Below are 17,356 nucleotides of genomic sequence, written 5' to 3'. Positions count from 1 at the left end.
TGAGTGACTGTTGGCCATGTGTATGTCTTCTTTGAAGAAATATCTATTTATGTCTTTTGTCCATATTTTGATTGAGTCTTTTGATTTTTTGATAATGAGTTGTATGAGCCGTCTATTTATTTCTGGTTTAAGTCTTTGTTGGTTGCATCATCTGAAAATATTTTTCCCCAGTTCTTAAGTTGCTTCTCTGTTTTGTTTATGGTTTCCTTTGCTGAGTGTGCAAAAACTTACAAGTTTTATTGGGTCTCACTGTGGTTTTTTTGCTTTTATTTCTTTTGCCCTGGCAGACTAATCTAGGAAAATATTGCTATGATTTATGTCACAGAATATTTTGCCTAAAAGCATTAATTCTGGTTAGATTTTTTTTTTCATCTCTAAAATCTAAGAGACAAACAGTATATAACAAACAAGAGAGGAAAAGAGGAATAAAATAAACTCCTAATAAAACCAAATTAAGACAAAAAAGGAGAGAGCAAAAATGTAGGATATGTAGAAAAAAAATCAGATTATAGTTAGAAACCAAAATATATTAATAATTACATTATATATTAATGGACTAAATATTCCAACTAAAAGACAAGTATTGTAAAGCTAGGTATTAAAATACTATTTAACACTTATAAGAGATATACATTATATAAAGGATGCTGAAAGTAAATAAGTGAACAAAAAAGCCATGCAAATGGTCCAGAGAAAGCTGGTGTGACCACACTAATACCACAGAAATTAGAATTAGAAATTAGATAAGAATTAGATATATTTCTTTAGGTTAAAAATGGACATTTCATAAAAATGAAGTGGTCTGTTCAGCAGGAAGATATAAAAATTCTGAATTTATATGCATCTAGAATAGCTTCTAAGTACATCTAATAAATAGAAAAAATTGACCAGAGAAATAGAAAAATCCACAGAGTGGGAGATTTTAGCATATGACTGATAGAACAAGCAGTCAAAAACCTAATAATGATAAAGAAAAACAATTTGACCTAAATGAAATAATATGAATATTGCACACAGCAACTACAGAATTCAGGGAATATTGTTCAATTAATAAGATCGTTGCCATGTATGAGAGTGATGGAAAGATTGTTGATTGTTACACTTCAGTGATGAAGATGATAATACAGAGAAAATTTAAAAGTGCATTGTTTCCATAGCCATTATGTTATATATGGCAAAAAAATATTTGAGTTCTTCCATTATTCAAAAACTATTATCCAGTTTAGCAAAGCAGTTATTCAAATTACTGTTAAATGAAGTTCCAACAAATGTCACCATTGTTTCAGTTTCATCTTAATAAATGTCAACCAACATTCATGAAGTTACACTTGTTTATCTTCAACGTAAACAATTTTTTGTTGAATTGGATAATAACCAAGCATGTATTTGAAATCTAATTGTTTCAAAATATAGTTGAAAATACACGAGTTCAGCAAAAATCAACAAAAACAAACCATGAGAATCGGTTAGATGTCTGGAATTAGCAATAAAGAGTATTGCATACTTTATCATTATAATAATGCTAAGTTAGGCTACACATCTATCACATCAGTAAATCTATAACTTTTGTATGTACACGTGCGCACACAGCTTTTCTGAGACTCGGTTATTAGCATACTGCTGCATTGTTGTTCAGTCGTTCAGCCGTGCCTAACTCTGCAACCCGATGGACTGCAGCACGCCAGGTTTCCCTGTCCTTCACATCTCCCGGAGTTTGCTCAAACGTATATCCTCTGAGTCCGTGATGCCATCCAGCCATCTCGTCCTCTGTCGTGCCTTTCTCCTCCTGCCCTCAATCTTTCCCAGCATCAGGGTCTTTTCCAATGAGTCAGTTCTTCACATCAGGTGGCCAAAGTATTGGAGCTTCAGCTTCAGCATTAGTCCTTCCAGTGAATATTCAGGACTGATTTCCTTTAGGATGGACTGATACGATCTCCTTGCAGTCCAAGAGACTCTCAAGAGTCTTCTCCATACTATTGCATATAATGTCCTATTTGCATAAACTTCATGTAAAACTCTCTGGCTGCCTCAAATCATATAATATTCAAGCAACAAGAGAACTTAAAGGCCAGTCACTCCAGCCTCCTCATTTTACTACTGTGAAAATCCAGGCCCTTAAAGGTAAGTAGCTCATTCAGCACTGCCCAGCTCTTTAGAGAAAACAAACCTGTGAAGTAGGAGTGTGGTATCTGAAGAAAGGCCGAGACCTCACACAGTGATCCCCCAAATGCTGAAACAGTTACCGACTAAAAGGCCAGCATTCTAACAGTGGGAAAGGGTAACTTTTTCTACAAATCATTAACCAAGAGAAAAGGAGGAAAAATAATATTTCTAATAAGTTTTGTGATGTTTTGTTCTAGCTCAGAAGCTCAGAACCAATAAGTTGTAATTCTAGCTCATTTCATACTACCTTGCTTTTGTTTCTTCTACCCAAAGCTGACAAAAGTTTAATTTACAACCTGTTTAAAAGCAATAAATATTACATAGCTATTGTAATTCCATAAAAAGAACATTTTGGGGACTTCTCTGGTGGTCCCGTGGTTAGGAATCCACCTGCCGATGCAGGGGACACAGGTTTGATCCCTGGTGTGGGAATAACCCACATGCCGCAGAGCAGCTAAGCGCACGCACCACAACTACTGAAGCCTGCTCACTCTGCAATCCATGTGCCATAACTACTGAGCCCATCTGCCACGACTGAAGCCCTGACCCTCGGGCCCACGCTCCACAACAGAGAAGCCACTACAAGGAGAAGCCCGCACACCGCAGCTAGAGCGTAGCCTCCACTCACTGCAACTAGAGAAAGCCCTCGTGCAGCAACAAAGACCCAACACAGTCTAAATAAATAAACAAATTTTTTAAAACATGTAAAGAAAAAAAAGGAACATTTTAAGAACACAGTTCTCTGAATACCAACCAGAAACATATAAACATACCATCTGAAATAGTCAAGATTTTTGGTGATGAAAAGCAACTTGCCTAAACTCTTAAGGACTTAAAGGGAATATAAGAAGAGCAATTAATGGAGAAAGTCAAGGAGATATCATGATTCCCCTGACTTTTTAACTGAAGTTTAATATATATGATCTATACTACATTATAACAAGATTCAGGGAAGATTAAAAAGTTCAAGTGTTTTAGGTAGAAAAGCTGAGAGAGTATATATGGGTCCACAGTGAAAGAAGGGAAAGATTAAGTTTTCATCCTTATCTTGGCTGCTGGAGGCCTCAGCCGAGTCTTTGTGGTAGAAGTCGACAGGATGCAGGCTGGATATTTATTGCAGAGTTGAGTCTCCACCGTGTTCTTCACCACACCCAGATGCTTCAAGCTGTTCTCCACATGGCAGAAGGGAAGTGACATCCCATGACTGTGACCCCCACATTCAACTGGACTGAGATGGGCAGCTACCACCATTCATGTCCACATCAATACCTGATTCACATGTAATATGGAAGACATCTGTCACTTGCTTTTGTTGAGGGTCACAACAATTTCCACTTCATAGATTAGCTCTCTGACTAAGCATGTTATAGTCTGTAACTAGTGTCAACTTTGCTATGCCTAGTAAATTTTGTCAAAACAACATCAAAGTGAGGAAGTACAGAGTGCCAAGAGTCTGGGGTCTCATCTGGACACTGCCACTTACTTCCTGAGTGACCCCAGGGTCAGATTCCCCATCTCTAAGAGAACATAATACTAATAATGTGCTGTGCTGTGCTCAGTCGCTCAGTCATGTCCAATTCTTTGTGACCCCATGGACTGTAGCCCACCTGACCCCTCTGTCCATGGGGATTCTCCAGGCAAGAATACTGGAATGGGTTGCCATGCCCTCCCCCAGGGGATCTTCCCAACCCGGGGATGGAACCCAGGTCTCCTGCATTGTAGACAGATTCTTTACCCTCTGAGCCCTCCCTAATAACATTGTTGTGACATCCAGGGATTAATACGTATCATGAACTCTTAGAATGGAGCCTGACATATTGTAAGCACTCAACAAGTGTTAGCTATTAGCACTATATTTTCTATAGGAATATTAACCAAAGGAATGACTTGCAAACCAAAGTGAATTGAAGTCCAAAGTGGGACTTAAAATATTCTATTGACAATCACACACATTTTATTTTAGAAATTAAAATCTCTTTATTGGTCAAAAATTAGCAATGATTTAAACTTAACACCTCCTCTTGCACATTTAATCACACACCACCACTCTAGAAAATCCACATACATGAACAGTGTTTAAAAAGTGAGATGGGAAGAGAGAGAGAGCAGCCTAGCATCTGGGGATATTCATACAGTGAGATCCAACAGATCCAAGTTAAATGCTAGCAAACACTATTGAAAAATATGACATGAGCTATTTACTACATCTAGTATAACATAATGGTATTATTCTGAACAGCTCCCCACATTTCCGGTCATAAATATCCTTAGAAAGTTTAGTGTGTATTCTCAAATAAGTGTATTCCTTCTGTTAGGTCTTGCTCAGACTCTGTATGTGTGTGTGTGTGTATAGTGTAATATATATACATTTGTAATACTATACCATTTAGAACAAAGCATAAAGTCAAGCTATATAATAATTTATTATTGATCTTTAATAAAAATATTAAAATATACTTGTCTTTTTATTTAGGAATAGAGAAGCTTGCACAGAAAGGGAAATCATTGTCCCCTTTAGCAAGTATAACTGGAATATCACTCTTTTTGATTATATCCATGTGTCTTCTTCTCTTATGGAAAAAGTTTCAACCCTACAAAGGTAGGTTAAAATTTTAAAAATATATATGAATGGTTTATATGTATTTTAAAAAGTATCTTACTATGTTTTTTTCTTTCTGGTTTTTAGTTATAAAACAAAAGCTAGAAGGCAGGTAATGTATATGTTTCTATGAAAATAATTTTTCTCTGGAATGCTTTTTCCTCAATGATTAAGACTAACAGAAGCACCAATTTGTCTTTTCAGGCCAGAAACAGAATACAGGAAAGCACGAACATTTTCAGGTAATGGCCAGGCTGAGAGGGGCTATGTATTATCATTATTAATATATATTGTTAATATTAGCTATCTATATAATGTACTGTTGAGATAACAGAATTCATGAGATAATGCTAACCATCCCCTCCCAGGGTGACTGCCCTCACTTCACGAAGTGCTATCCCTTGTATTAGTTTTGTGTAGGTCACATAGATCTGTAAGAGAAGCCCCGAAAGACACTTTCAACACCATTTTGCAGGCAGGAGAACCAAGGCTCAGAGAGACTATCATTCGCCCACCATCACTGACCCATATTCCATGATCTTCTTACAATTTTGGAACTGCCCAAGTGTTCTCTCACTGCGTCAGTTTGTAAAGCAGACACAGTGCTGACAACTCCTGTCCAGGGAGAAGAGGAAAGGGAGGTCCCCCAGGTTGCTGCTTCTCCTACCCTAGGGGTGCCCCTCACTGCCATCACTTCTGACTCCCGCCTGAGTTGTTATGTTAACAGTGGGGCTTTTGCTCAGGCGTTAGAATCATAGGAGCTGGATTTCTGTCCCATATGTGCCTCTTCCCCCCAGTGTCACCTTGGGAAAATTATTTTTCCTGACCTCAACTCAACTCTATAATAACGCTCATAACGTCCCCTTAGGGTTGCTCTGAGAATTAAATCCAGTGTTATAGGCACCTAATAGAATGCCTGGATTCTTAGTAAACATGGGTCTTCTTCCACTTATCTAGTCCTTTCTCACAAATAATAAAGTGTTGGAGTTCTGAAAGCTCCCAGAGACTACCTGGAAGAGCCACCCTACATTTTACAGATGAGAGTTTAGGTGATATTGAACTTGTGTATTCTATTTTGTATGATATATGATATATGATATATATATGATATATGATATATATATATGATGATATCATATATATATATGATATATGATACACCAGTGTCCCCACATCAGACTTTAAGGATAATTGTCCCAATTCAGTTTCAATTCTGAGCTTCAAAAGGAGTGATTTCCAGTACTACTTAGTGGCTGCTGCTGCTGCTGCTGCTGCTGCTAAGTCGCTTCAGTCGTGTCCGACTCTGTGCGACCCCATGGACTGCAGCCCACCAGGCTCCTCCGTCCATGGGGTTTCCCAGGCAAGAGCACTGGAGTGGGGTGCCATCGCCTTCTCTGCACTTAGTGGCAGCATGACTATAGAGGATTGTTGTTGTTCAGTTGCTCAGCTGTGTCCAACTCTTTGCGACCCCGTGGACTGCAGCACGCCAGGCTTCCCTGTCCTTCACCATCTCCCAGAGTTCGCTCAACTTCGTGTCCATTGAGTCAATGGGAACTGTTAAATTGGAGTAAACCATACCACTGGAAGTAAACCATAAAGATCACTTTATAAAGGTTTCTTTAAAAAAAAAAAAAAGTATAACAATCACAGTACAAGGCATTTGGTTTGTAAGGAGTATTTGTTTTCCATTTCAGGCCACGAGGATGCGCTGGATGACTTTGGAATATACGAATTTGTTGCTTTCCCAGAAGCTTCTGGTGTTGCCAGGGTTGGTTTTCTAGTGGCTGCTTATCCTAGAAGTAGCATTCTGCTTCAGCAGAGGTGTAAGCAGCATTCCTTTAAACCTGGGGGCACTGCAATCCAATGACTGCACCACCCTCAGCCGTATTGACTCACTCTATAATGAATGGCAGTGCCGGATCTGGGGAGCTAAAGTGTCTTTCTAAGCCTCTATCAAAAAGCTAACACAAATAAGGAAATTACACGAATTAATAATCATTCTTTACCTGGTAAGCTCAGTGGAGAGAGAATTAACTTGGTTGAAGGTCAAAAGAATTGAATAAAAAAGGGACGGAGAGACCCTGGTTTAAATCATTCTGCATCACTTTGATGACTGTGGACTGTCTCTTCACTGACTGTCTCTGTCATTCAGCTTCCCCTTTAATTCCCCCTCATATCTCCTGAGGACATTGCAGAGACAATTGATTATACAGGTACTTTATGCCCTTCAGAAGAAAGGTAGTGTAGAAACCCAAAATATGCAGGTATGTATTTTAATTTTTTCTGAAGCTGCAAGAGAACTTTTATACAGTTGAAGCTTTTTTTTTTCTTTTCCAGTCTGCACAGACAAGGTCTTTGAAGCAATCAATTTTGTTTAAGAGACAAATAGAATGTTTCTCTGAGCTAATCAGCTCATTAACATTTTTACAGATTTATATACAACTGATCTTTCCTGTTTCCTTTCCCTGTGATAGTTCACCTAAGAAAGGGACCCCTGCAATGAACTACTTGCCTCTGGGCATTTTCATTTCCATTTTTAAAAACTATTTGCCATTTAGGATTGGTTGTCTCACTTGTTCAGAGAATTCTAAGGTTCTGAGGTTCATCCAGCAAGTTACCTGGCCACAGGCTTTATTTCTCAAATGCCAGTGAGTAATGGAGGGGGAATGATGGAATTTCATCTTCTTGTGGGTGAGTCATAGCACCGGTGTCCACGTCGTCACAGGTAAAGGGCAAAACTGCATTGCACAATCTTTGCAATGTCCTATTCAGTCTCAGGCAGGATAGGCTCACCGTTCACTTCTACAACCAAAAAGACAAAAACAAATAATTTGGTGGATCAGTTATTTCAGAGACAGCTCCTCATCATGACAGCAAGCACCCCTCTCAGGCATGTCTTTTAAATGGAAAAGCAGGAAACTGAAGCCTGATAAGACCTGGAAATGAATTTTGAAATCATATTTTATTCCTAGGAATGCATTGGAAAGGGGTGAGTTCTATGTAAGAAACTTTAAATTTATACTTGCAATTAACCAGTACTCAGTTTTAAGATTGTATTGAGAGGACCTCTGTTTGCTCAAAATGCTACAGTTCTAAAGAACCTAAGGCCAAGAAATGAATGCTTGATTACATACCAGAAAAGTGAAAGTGTTAGCCACTTAGTCATGTCCAACTCTTTGTGACCTTACGGACTGTGGCCTGCCAGGCTCCTCTGTCCATGGGATTCTCCAGGCAGGAATACTGGAGTGGGTAACCATTCCCTTCTCCTGGGGATCTTCCCAACCCAGGGATCAAACCCAGGTCTCCTGCATTGCAAGCAGATTTTTTACCATCTGAGCCACCAAGGAATCTGTCATAAGTGGAATAACTCGATTTGGAACCATACCCATCTTCAGAGATGAAAACTCCTGGGGAATCAGCTGAGGTCTTTCATTGGCAGTTCCAGGTGCTTTGGGAAGAAGTGAGAAACCAACATGAACAACCCAAGGAGGAAGAGGAAAAGGATCCATGTTAGAAGCAGCCAGAATTGTGTGAAGATTAGCAGCTGAGTGCAGTGGCTTTGAGAAAGGAATAATAATAACATTACCAAGATCTCAAAATTGAAGTTAAGACGGGGAATGAATTACTAACTTTATGAGTTTTCAAAAATCAGAATCCATCTTTTAGTTTCTCGTGATACATGAACAGATGAACATTCCTCTGTCTACTTGCTATACTTTTCTTTGTCAATTTAGCACTTCTTTTTGGGAATTGTACAGAAAGCAATGGCATAGAATGAACAAATTTGCTAACAGCTCTAGTATTAGGTTAGGTGAGTAAGTTAGTCATTTTCTATATAGATTGCTTTTTAAAAAAATTTTTAAAGACTTTTTTTGATGTAGACCATTTTTAAAGTGTTTATTAAATTTGTTACAATATTGCTTCTGTTTTATGTTTCGGATTTTTGGCCACGAGGCATGTGGGATCTTAGCCCCTGACCAGGAATAGGACCTGCACCCACTGTAATGGTAGGCAAAGTCTTAACCACCAGACCAGCAGAGAAGCCTGTAGATTGCTTTTATCATAGCCCCTGAATACCTCTATACCAAAGAAAAGCAAGAGTTGATCTTAAGTCCAGACTCTGAACCAAAGTTCCCTTGACACAAAAATGATGGGATGAATCAAATCACATAGCCTAGGACTGTTGTGAAAGCTTTAACAAGTAGAATGGAAATAGGAAGTTTCCAGGAAAACCTGAAGCTAAGATGTTCCAAAGTGATCTGGCAAGTCAAATGGGGATGAAATAAAGAACTCTTCAGATGATCTATATAGTGCAAAGAGTCCTCTACGGGTAGGACTATATAAATACAGAGGACTGAAAGTGGCCACAAGTACAATGAACATAGGATGAGTTGGGATGAGGAGGGGAGCCAGACTTTAGCAAAAGACTTGGGAAGTGTTCATAAGAATAGTATGAGGGAGGTGGGAGGGGGTATCGGGATGGGGAATACATGTAAATCCATGGTTGATTCATGTCAATGTAAGACAAAAACCACTACAATATTGTAAAGTAATTAGCCTCCAGCTAATAAAAATAAATGAAAAAAAATAAAAAAAGAAAAAAAATTCTTAACTGAAGATATTTTTAAAATAAATATTCTTGATCTCATTTAAAAAAAAGAATAGTAGCATCAAATATAAGAAATAGGAGTTAATGAAACAAAAATGCCACTTGCAATAATAAAATACATGTTGATCTTAACCAAGCATATGCTACTATACTTTCCACATTCATCCAAGCCTTTATCTTTTTTTAATTCACAAGCTTTTATAGTATGTTTTATTTTGTTGAATAAAAACATCCAGTATTCCATTTTAAGTCTTTACCTTTAAAGCCCATTACTGCATTCAAACCAAACCATCTTCCCTTGTATGTTTGGTATTTCTTGGTACTGTCTTTACTAACTTGCCACGTGATGAGGGCTTCCAGCTATACATTATTCTTTTTCCTAAACCACCTTTGCACACATGATTGGCAATTAGTATCAAAAAGCTAAGACTGAGATATAATATAAAGGATAGTAATATATGCTCTTTGATTCTAAGCTATCCTGATATCTTCCCCTTTGCTATTTTTTTCTTTCTATTGCACTTCCTATATAGTACTGCCAGCTTTTTGCTTAAATGGAGGAAAAAAGTGATAGTTTGCCCAGCTATTCCTCTTCTGACCTCATAGCTGTGCCACTGCACAAACTACTATAGGCTAAGTGAAAGGAACTATAGCAAGGAGGAAATGGATATTGAAGGGAAGTTGTTATTGTTTAGTCGCTAAGCCATATCCAACTCTTTTGCCACCGCATGGACTGTAGCCCATCAGGCTTCTCTGTTTATGGGTTTCCCCAGGCCAGAATACTGGAGTGGGTTGCCATGCCCTCTTTCAGGGGCTCTTCCCTACCCAGGGATCAAACTCACATCTTCTGCGTCGGCAGGTGGATTCTTTACCACTGAGCCACCAGGGAAGGCCATGAAGGGGAGTTAAACAGTTCTAATTCTCTCATCATCACCTCTTCCAGTTGTTTTCAGCTGTGTAGCGAAGTGGAAATTCCATCTGCTAGTCTGCCAATTATTTTAATGTGCTCTATTTTCTAGATGCCCACGAGATCTGTCCCAGCCTCTGATGGTGTACCAGGGCAAGATCTGCACAGCACAATTTACGAAGTTATTCAGCATATCCCTGCCCAGCAGCAAGACCATCCAGAGTAAGTATGAACTTGCGTTTGATGATGCTGTGCTGAGAGGGCTCAGCATTCAGCCCCTGCCGTCCCCAGAGTTTATTGAAAGGTTCAGAAGAAAAAATATACATTAAAAACAGAAAATTCTAGCTCCCCTACATGTGACACACTTTCCCACCTGGAAACAGCTCTAAGAAATAAAACAGGCAAACGTACAAGTATCTTCTGGGGCCAAGTACTTGGGCCAGTGGACCGGACGCAGAGCTCTAGAATCTAGCATTTCCCCCAATGAATCCACTTCTGGAGAAGAAGGGGGTCGTTAGGCCAGTTCTCAAGCCATCTTGGTTCTCTTGCTGATTTTCCAGTGGCTGTAGGGTTTTTGGAAAAGGAAATGGCAACCCACTCCAGTATTCTTGCCTGGATAATCCCATGGACGGAGGAGAATAGCAGCCTACAGTCCATGGGGCCACAAAAAGTCAGATGTGACTTTGGCAGCTAAGCACACATGTAGTGGTTTTAGGCTCAGTGATCTATCACTACAGATGGGGGTGTTCATGTTCAGTCACGCAGTCGTGTCCGATTCTGCAACTCCGTGGACTGTAGCCCACCAGGTTCCTCTGTGCATGGAATTTTCCAGGCAAGAATACTGGAGTAGGGTGCCATTTCATCCTCCAGGGGATCTTCCTGACCCAGGGATCAAACCCGTGTCTCCTGCGTCTCCTGCACTGGCAGGCGGATCACTACAAATAGGACCAGGAAAAAAAACCTGTAAAACATGCCCAATGCTGTCCGCATCAAATGCCCACCTCTCACAGACAAAGCAGTCTACTCTCAAGTGAATAGAACCACCGTGGTAAGGACTGAGCTCACTCCAAGAAAAGCCCAGAAACTGCTCATCCAGTTAACCTGGGGGCTGACACCAGGCAGTCTCCTTCCCTTCCCATAGGTGGAAAAACTACGCCAACAGCCTTTTGGAATAATGAAATGAACTTCCCTTTTTTGTGGGCTGTAACTGCCTGCAGGCATAACTGCCACGAATCATCTTCCATCATTTCTTTATTTGTCATTTATTGACTTTGAAAAGAACATCAATAACCATACACGGGAACTTCCCCTTTGGCAAAAGAAAACAGTTCTAGCAAAGTAATTCATGCACACCTCTGGGTGAATACCAAAAATAACAGCTTAGCAGTGGATGAATGCCTGGGAAATGGTCTTCCAGGGAGGAGACCCAGCCCTGGGGACCTGTGCATTCATTTAAGGGCTGAATAAGTGACAGGAGCACCTCAGAGGACCCCATCAGTGCATTCCTTCTTGTCTCAAGGAACCTGGAGAAAAGGGAGTCAGGTAACTCAGAACAGACTCTGACAGAGCTGGGAGCTTCCGGTTTGAAAAGAAAAGAAAATTGCTTTGTAGCATTATGATATCAATCTAATAGGGCACCATAGTGTAATGTTATTCCAGGACAGTTAAACAAAACCTCTCTAAAATGATACCCAATCCTCTTTACTGTCTGGAATAGAAAATGAAAGGGTGTTTTTCTTTGTTAACAATAAGGAATATATAGAATTTTGAGAGTATGTCTGCTTCCTAATTTTAAGATTGTTTCCAAGCAAAAATTTTGCCCTATTTAAATTCATTTGTTTTTCTATTTGTCCTTTATTCTATATTTTTCCAGTTAGCCTGCAAACAAACCAAAGGAAGACTTGAGGTTTATCTTTTAAGTCTCCAAATAATGACATAAATATTGATTTTCAACTGTGGAGTATGGCAGCTATAATTTCAGAACACCAAATAAAATGATTTGGTGAAAAAAATGATTCCTCAAATTAAAAAAGGAAATCATCCTCAGAAATTAGACTGCTTTCAGACATGAACAATATCGCTAGAATTTCTTAAGAGTATAAAATTTTATGTCAGAAATAAACTTTGAAGGTTGAAAATACAGCAGAAAAACTCTTTTTCAAGCTCATTAAGGACTGTTTAACTGCTGTTGAGGATGTGCTCCTTCCAGGGGCAGTCCACTCAAGACCGCCCCCCCCCCCGCCCCCCGCCACACACACACTCCCAGCCCAGTGCTCCCCACGTTGCAGAAACCAGTACTCGGGAAACCAAGCACCAGTCTCAGAGGGCTGGAGAACTCAGGTTTATTACACCGGCGGCCCAGAGGAGCTACCACTCCAAGCTCTGAGCCCCAAACAGAGGGATAACAGAGGTTTTATAGACAGACTGTAGTGGGCAACACTAGTTCTTAACAGGCTGGTTTAAACTAAAGGGTTTCGTGCGCAAGAGCAGCAGTCAAGATGGGGAGGGGGATGCCTTCCTGGACAGGCACGATGAAGCAGGTTTGCAGGCGCTGGGCCATTGCAAAGAGCAGGACAAGGGTGAGTGAGATAAACTCCAGTTCCTAGTATTGCAAGTCCCCACTTTCTGAGACTACGTGACCTACGTGATCTAGACTTTGCAAGGAGCAAGCTGAGTTACAGAGGCAGGAGAAGGAGGTTATGTAAAATTTTAACTTTTTCTCTTCACCCACTCCCCATCTCCTTGGCCTTTCCCTTCTCACCTCATTCTTCCCCATCTTCTGAGGAAGTTCCATTTGTGTGTCTTTGTTTTGACTTTACCTGCATCCTAGATGTCTTCCCTCTCTGAATCTGCCTTCTCTTTCTTTCTTCTCTCCTCCTCTGTCTCCCTCCTCTCTAGTATCACTTTTAAATTTTCTTCTCCTCTTTCTCTCTTCCAGCTCATCCTAAATGGGAACCAACATTTTTTTTAAACTATTGTTTTCCTTGAATACAGATGTGGCTACCTATTCTAAATTTAAAAACAAGCAGGTAGAATATTTTCTTTTTCTTCAGAAACTGTTTTGCACTTGTATTTTTTTTACAGTCAATCCACAAACATCTCCAGATCATTAACTATGTACTAGGGATAGAGATTAAATATAAGACATAGTCTTTTAAAGGTTTCATAGCTTAGTGAGCTCCTCTTTGTTTGTTTTAACTGAAGATCAGTAATCCTTAGTAGAACAAGTATTCCTCAACAGAATAAACATTCCCTAAGCATGCAGAAATCGTTTCTCTTTCCTGATTATCTATGGTTTTATTCTCTAGGTCCAATTAAATTTAGAGGTCAATTTCATGGATAACGCAGTATTACAGGTGGTTAGTGAATCTCCAGCATTCCCAGCTTGGGGTAAAGAACTGTAACTTACTGCTTTCTTTACCTCTGTTTGACAGGTGGTTGTGAGATAGAAACACAGCCAAAATGTTCTTCCTTTGGCTCTTAGACTATTATTCTAGCAGTGTTGTCTTCATTACTACACATGTCTATTACCTAACTGAACTGGTGTTTAACAAATTGGTGAGTTGGCCTGTGTTCATATTCTAGTACTCGGTCATTTGTTTATTGAATTCATGGCTGCATTTATTTAAATGCTGTCTGTCAACCTCATTAAATACTCTTGGCACAGTTTGTTTTAAACCCAACTTGCTCATAGGACATTCACGTAAGTCAAACTTTTAGTTTCAAAAAGAAATTATCTACAGAATTGAGTGATGGCTTACTCTTTATACTTATTGACTTGTAAATGTAGTTTTCTTGAACTAGTTCAAAGTTCTCATTAGTTGCAGCTGTAGCAGGGAATAAACGAATTTAAGGTTCTTCGACCTGTAGACCTGGAAATCTGTAGAACATTTTGCATGTCTCTTCACTAGGTAAGCATTCACGGGCAAAGCAGTGCATTTAAGTGAAATAAGGAAAGCACATTTTGAGGAAAGCAGTGGAAATGTATATTCATCTGGAATCAGTGAAGAAATCAAGCCAGTACCTCTTACTCACTGGTCCTTTTAATGCAGAATAAAGTCATTTATAAAAATCTGACTGCAGATTTTCCAGCATACACACAGTGCATTGTGCTGCAGAGGAGCGTGGTGGGGCAAGAGTTCCCAGAGGACAGTCTTTATCGTGCTGACAGAAGAAAGAAAAGGACGGGACTTTCCTGTTACTTTTTTTGTATCATGTTTCCTACAAAGCTCAATTAGTTCTCATCTATACTTTCCCTTTCCTCAGCACCGACACTATCCTATCTAACCTACAAGTGTGGAAACTTTTATTTGTAAAATCTTCAGCAGGCTTTGTTTTATTAAATTTAAAATTTCTACACTTTTAAATTTTCATTCCCAAATTTCCTTCTTGCTGTTTGTACCATGGAATAATAAAGATGATTGTCACAAAAGCAAGAGTGTGCCTTCTCCTAGGTTGTCAATCACCAATGGAGTTTTTTACAAGACTTGTAAAACACTGAAGGAAATGACTTATTAAAGTCTGATTTTTACTTTTGTTCAAGGAACAGTGGATTCAAATAAATTATTATGCTTTCGCTTATATATAGCCTTGATTCTTTGTCTTGCAGAGTAAAAATCTTACATAAATTGACGTTATAGAATTAGATTTTTTTTAACCCCTTTCCCCAGTGTGCATCGTGGAGAGCTACCAAAATAAGACTCTTGCTCTCACATGGCTACTTACTTTTCAGGCTAGAAATTTTTACTTTATTAGATTGTGATTTCTCCTTGTATATTGCTGTATTCTAAAAAACAAAAACAGAAACCAAATGGTAGAATTTAAAAACACCACTTTATAACTCCCAAATGAAATAACTGGTTCAGGTAACAGTTAGCCCTAGGCAAGACTGCTAGATAAAATTTACCAGATAAAACTACAAAGAATCCTGTTGCAGAAACCCTGCACAGGAAAGGTGGTCGCAGCCCAGAGAGAAGCAGGTCTGCAGAGTGGCACAGAGAGCTTCAGGGCACAGTGAGGCCGGGAGAGTGGGGTCGGGGCGGTCATCCAAGTCTTGTAGGTCTTGAAGATGAAAGACAAATATTTATATTCATTGACTTTGGCTACTGACACTCTGACCTGCCAGTGCCACTCTTTAGGATTTCATTCTGGCTAAGTAAAGGTAGAAGCAGTCTAAATATACAGCAGTGGAGGATTTAAAATGATCAGTGACATTAAGTCCATGCAGTGACTCACCTTCCAACTATTAAAAAAGAAGAACTACGACAAAATTTTCCAACTTTAAGCTATGTCTCATGGCCTGTTATTTTATACAGAAGAGAGACATCAAAAGAAGAGCATTTCCTGCAAATCAAAACAATGATGAAGTATTACAAAGGTCAGAATGGCCATCATTAAGACATCTATAAATAATAAATGTTGGAGAGGATGCGGAGAAAAAGGAACACTCCTACACTGTTGATGGAAGTGAAAATTGGTACTGCCACTGTGAAGAACAATATGGAGGTTCTGTAAAAAACTAAAAATAAGAGCTACAATATGACCCAGCATAACCACACTTGGGCTTATGTCTGGGGAAAATGCTAATTCTGAAAGACACGTGCACCCCAGTGTTCACTGCAGCACTATCTACAATAGGCAAGACATGGAAGCACCTAAATGTCCATCAACAGATGAGTGGATAAAGAAGATGGGACAGTTACATACAATGGAATATTAGATGACCATGAAAAAGAATGGAATAATGTCATTTGCGGCAACATGGATGAACCTAGAGATTATCACTCGAAGTGAAGTAAGCCAGAGGAAGACAAATATCATTTGATATTGCTTATATAAGGAATCAAAAAATGATATAAATGAACAAATTTACAAATCATAAATAGACCTACAGGCATAGAAAACAAACTTATGGTTACCTAAAAGGAAAGGGAGGGAAGAACTAAAGAGTTTGGGATTAACATATATATACTACTATATATAAAATAGATAACCAAGAAGGACCTACTATATAGCACAGGGAACTCTACTCAATATTTTGTAATAACCTAAAAGGGAAAAGAACCTGAAAAAAATCACTCTGTTGTACACCTCAAACTAACAATATTGTAAATTAACTGCAATAAAAAACAAAATTTTAAAGAATAAAAACAGTAGCATTTCTTTTTAAAATGCATTTTGAGTAAACCACTATATTTATACTATATCTCTTATATTTTCGTAGAATCACATGGTGAAAGGAAAACTAAGTCCTACAACTTACTCATTCTTTCCTGCTCTTTTTTCTCTACTAGCCTTATGTATTTTTCTGCTGGAAAAGTCCATCAGTTCTACCACAAATATTTTCCTCTACATTTGGTTAAAAAAAAAAAAAGTATTATCTAATTAAAAAAGGAATCCATGCCCATTGTTAAAAGTGGATCTATACTTGGAAATGCAGAAGGCTAACCATAAAGCAATTAAAATCACCTGTAGAGAGTAGACCTGAAACGTTCTCATGACAAAAGAAAAGAAAAAATGTAATTATGTGAGGTGATGGATGTGTTAACTAACCTTATTGTAATTATTTTACAATATATACATGTACCAAATCACCACACCTTAGACTTAACACAATGTTATGTGTCAATTATATCTCAATAAATCTGGAAAAAATAAATATAAAATCGCTTGTAATTTCACTCCCAGGAAAATAACCTGTTAGAATTTTCTCAGGTTAGTCATGCATACGTTTATTCCTACTCCCTCCAGTTCCAGAAAGGATTTATGGTAGCTCATATAAACGCATAATAGAACAAGATAAAATATACCCCTCAAAATAAAGGTGATAAAGAAAACAGGATGAAGGAAAAATGAGACTTTACAAAGGCAGTGTGAGAAAAGAAATGAGGTTAATAACTAGTATGATGAATTCCCCTTCATCTGAGAATACTATTTTATACCCCTGAGATCACGTGGCATATACAGGAGGATGTCTAAGGAGGGGCCTCTAAACCAAACACCATCTGTAGCTGTCAGAGCCAAAGAAAGGTTGCAGTCTTATTGTAGGGCTAGGAGAGAGCAGATCAGCCATCCCAAC

The 17,356-nt window shown here is 38.8% G+C and overlaps 1 protein-coding gene across 7 annotated transcripts in view; it reads left to right on the top strand.

The window, feature by feature from the left end:
• Positions 1–16,425, top strand: part of HEPACAM2 (HEPACAM family member 2) — a 52,853-nt gene extending 36,428 nt beyond the window's left edge. For 2 of the 7 annotated variants that reach the window (XM_065938654.1, XM_065938653.1), the window contains exons 5-9: positions 4,637–4,762; positions 4,850–4,874; positions 4,967–5,004; positions 6,457–6,530; positions 10,391–10,504. In XM_065938654.1, the coding sequence (XP_065794726.1) occupies positions 4,637–4,762; positions 4,850–4,874; positions 4,967–5,004; positions 6,457–6,530; positions 10,391–10,504 (377 nt within the window). Of the gene's footprint in view, positions 1–4,636; positions 4,763–4,849; positions 4,875–4,966; positions 5,005–6,456; positions 6,531–10,390; positions 10,505–12,151; positions 12,471–14,189; positions 15,563–15,593 lie in introns of those variants that run through there. The other 5 variants (XM_065938649.1, XM_065938650.1, XM_065938648.1 and 2 more) reach the window with 5 other exon arrangements.
• The last annotated feature ends 931 nt before the right edge of the window (positions 16,426–17,356 follow it).

Source organism: Muntiacus reevesi, chromosome 6, assembly GCF_963930625.1.
Source record: "Muntiacus reevesi chromosome 6, mMunRee1.1, whole genome shotgun sequence".
Taxonomy (NCBI): domain Eukaryota; kingdom Metazoa; phylum Chordata; class Mammalia; order Artiodactyla; family Cervidae; genus Muntiacus; species Muntiacus reevesi.
This window is presented reverse-complemented; position numbering and strand designations above follow the sequence as displayed.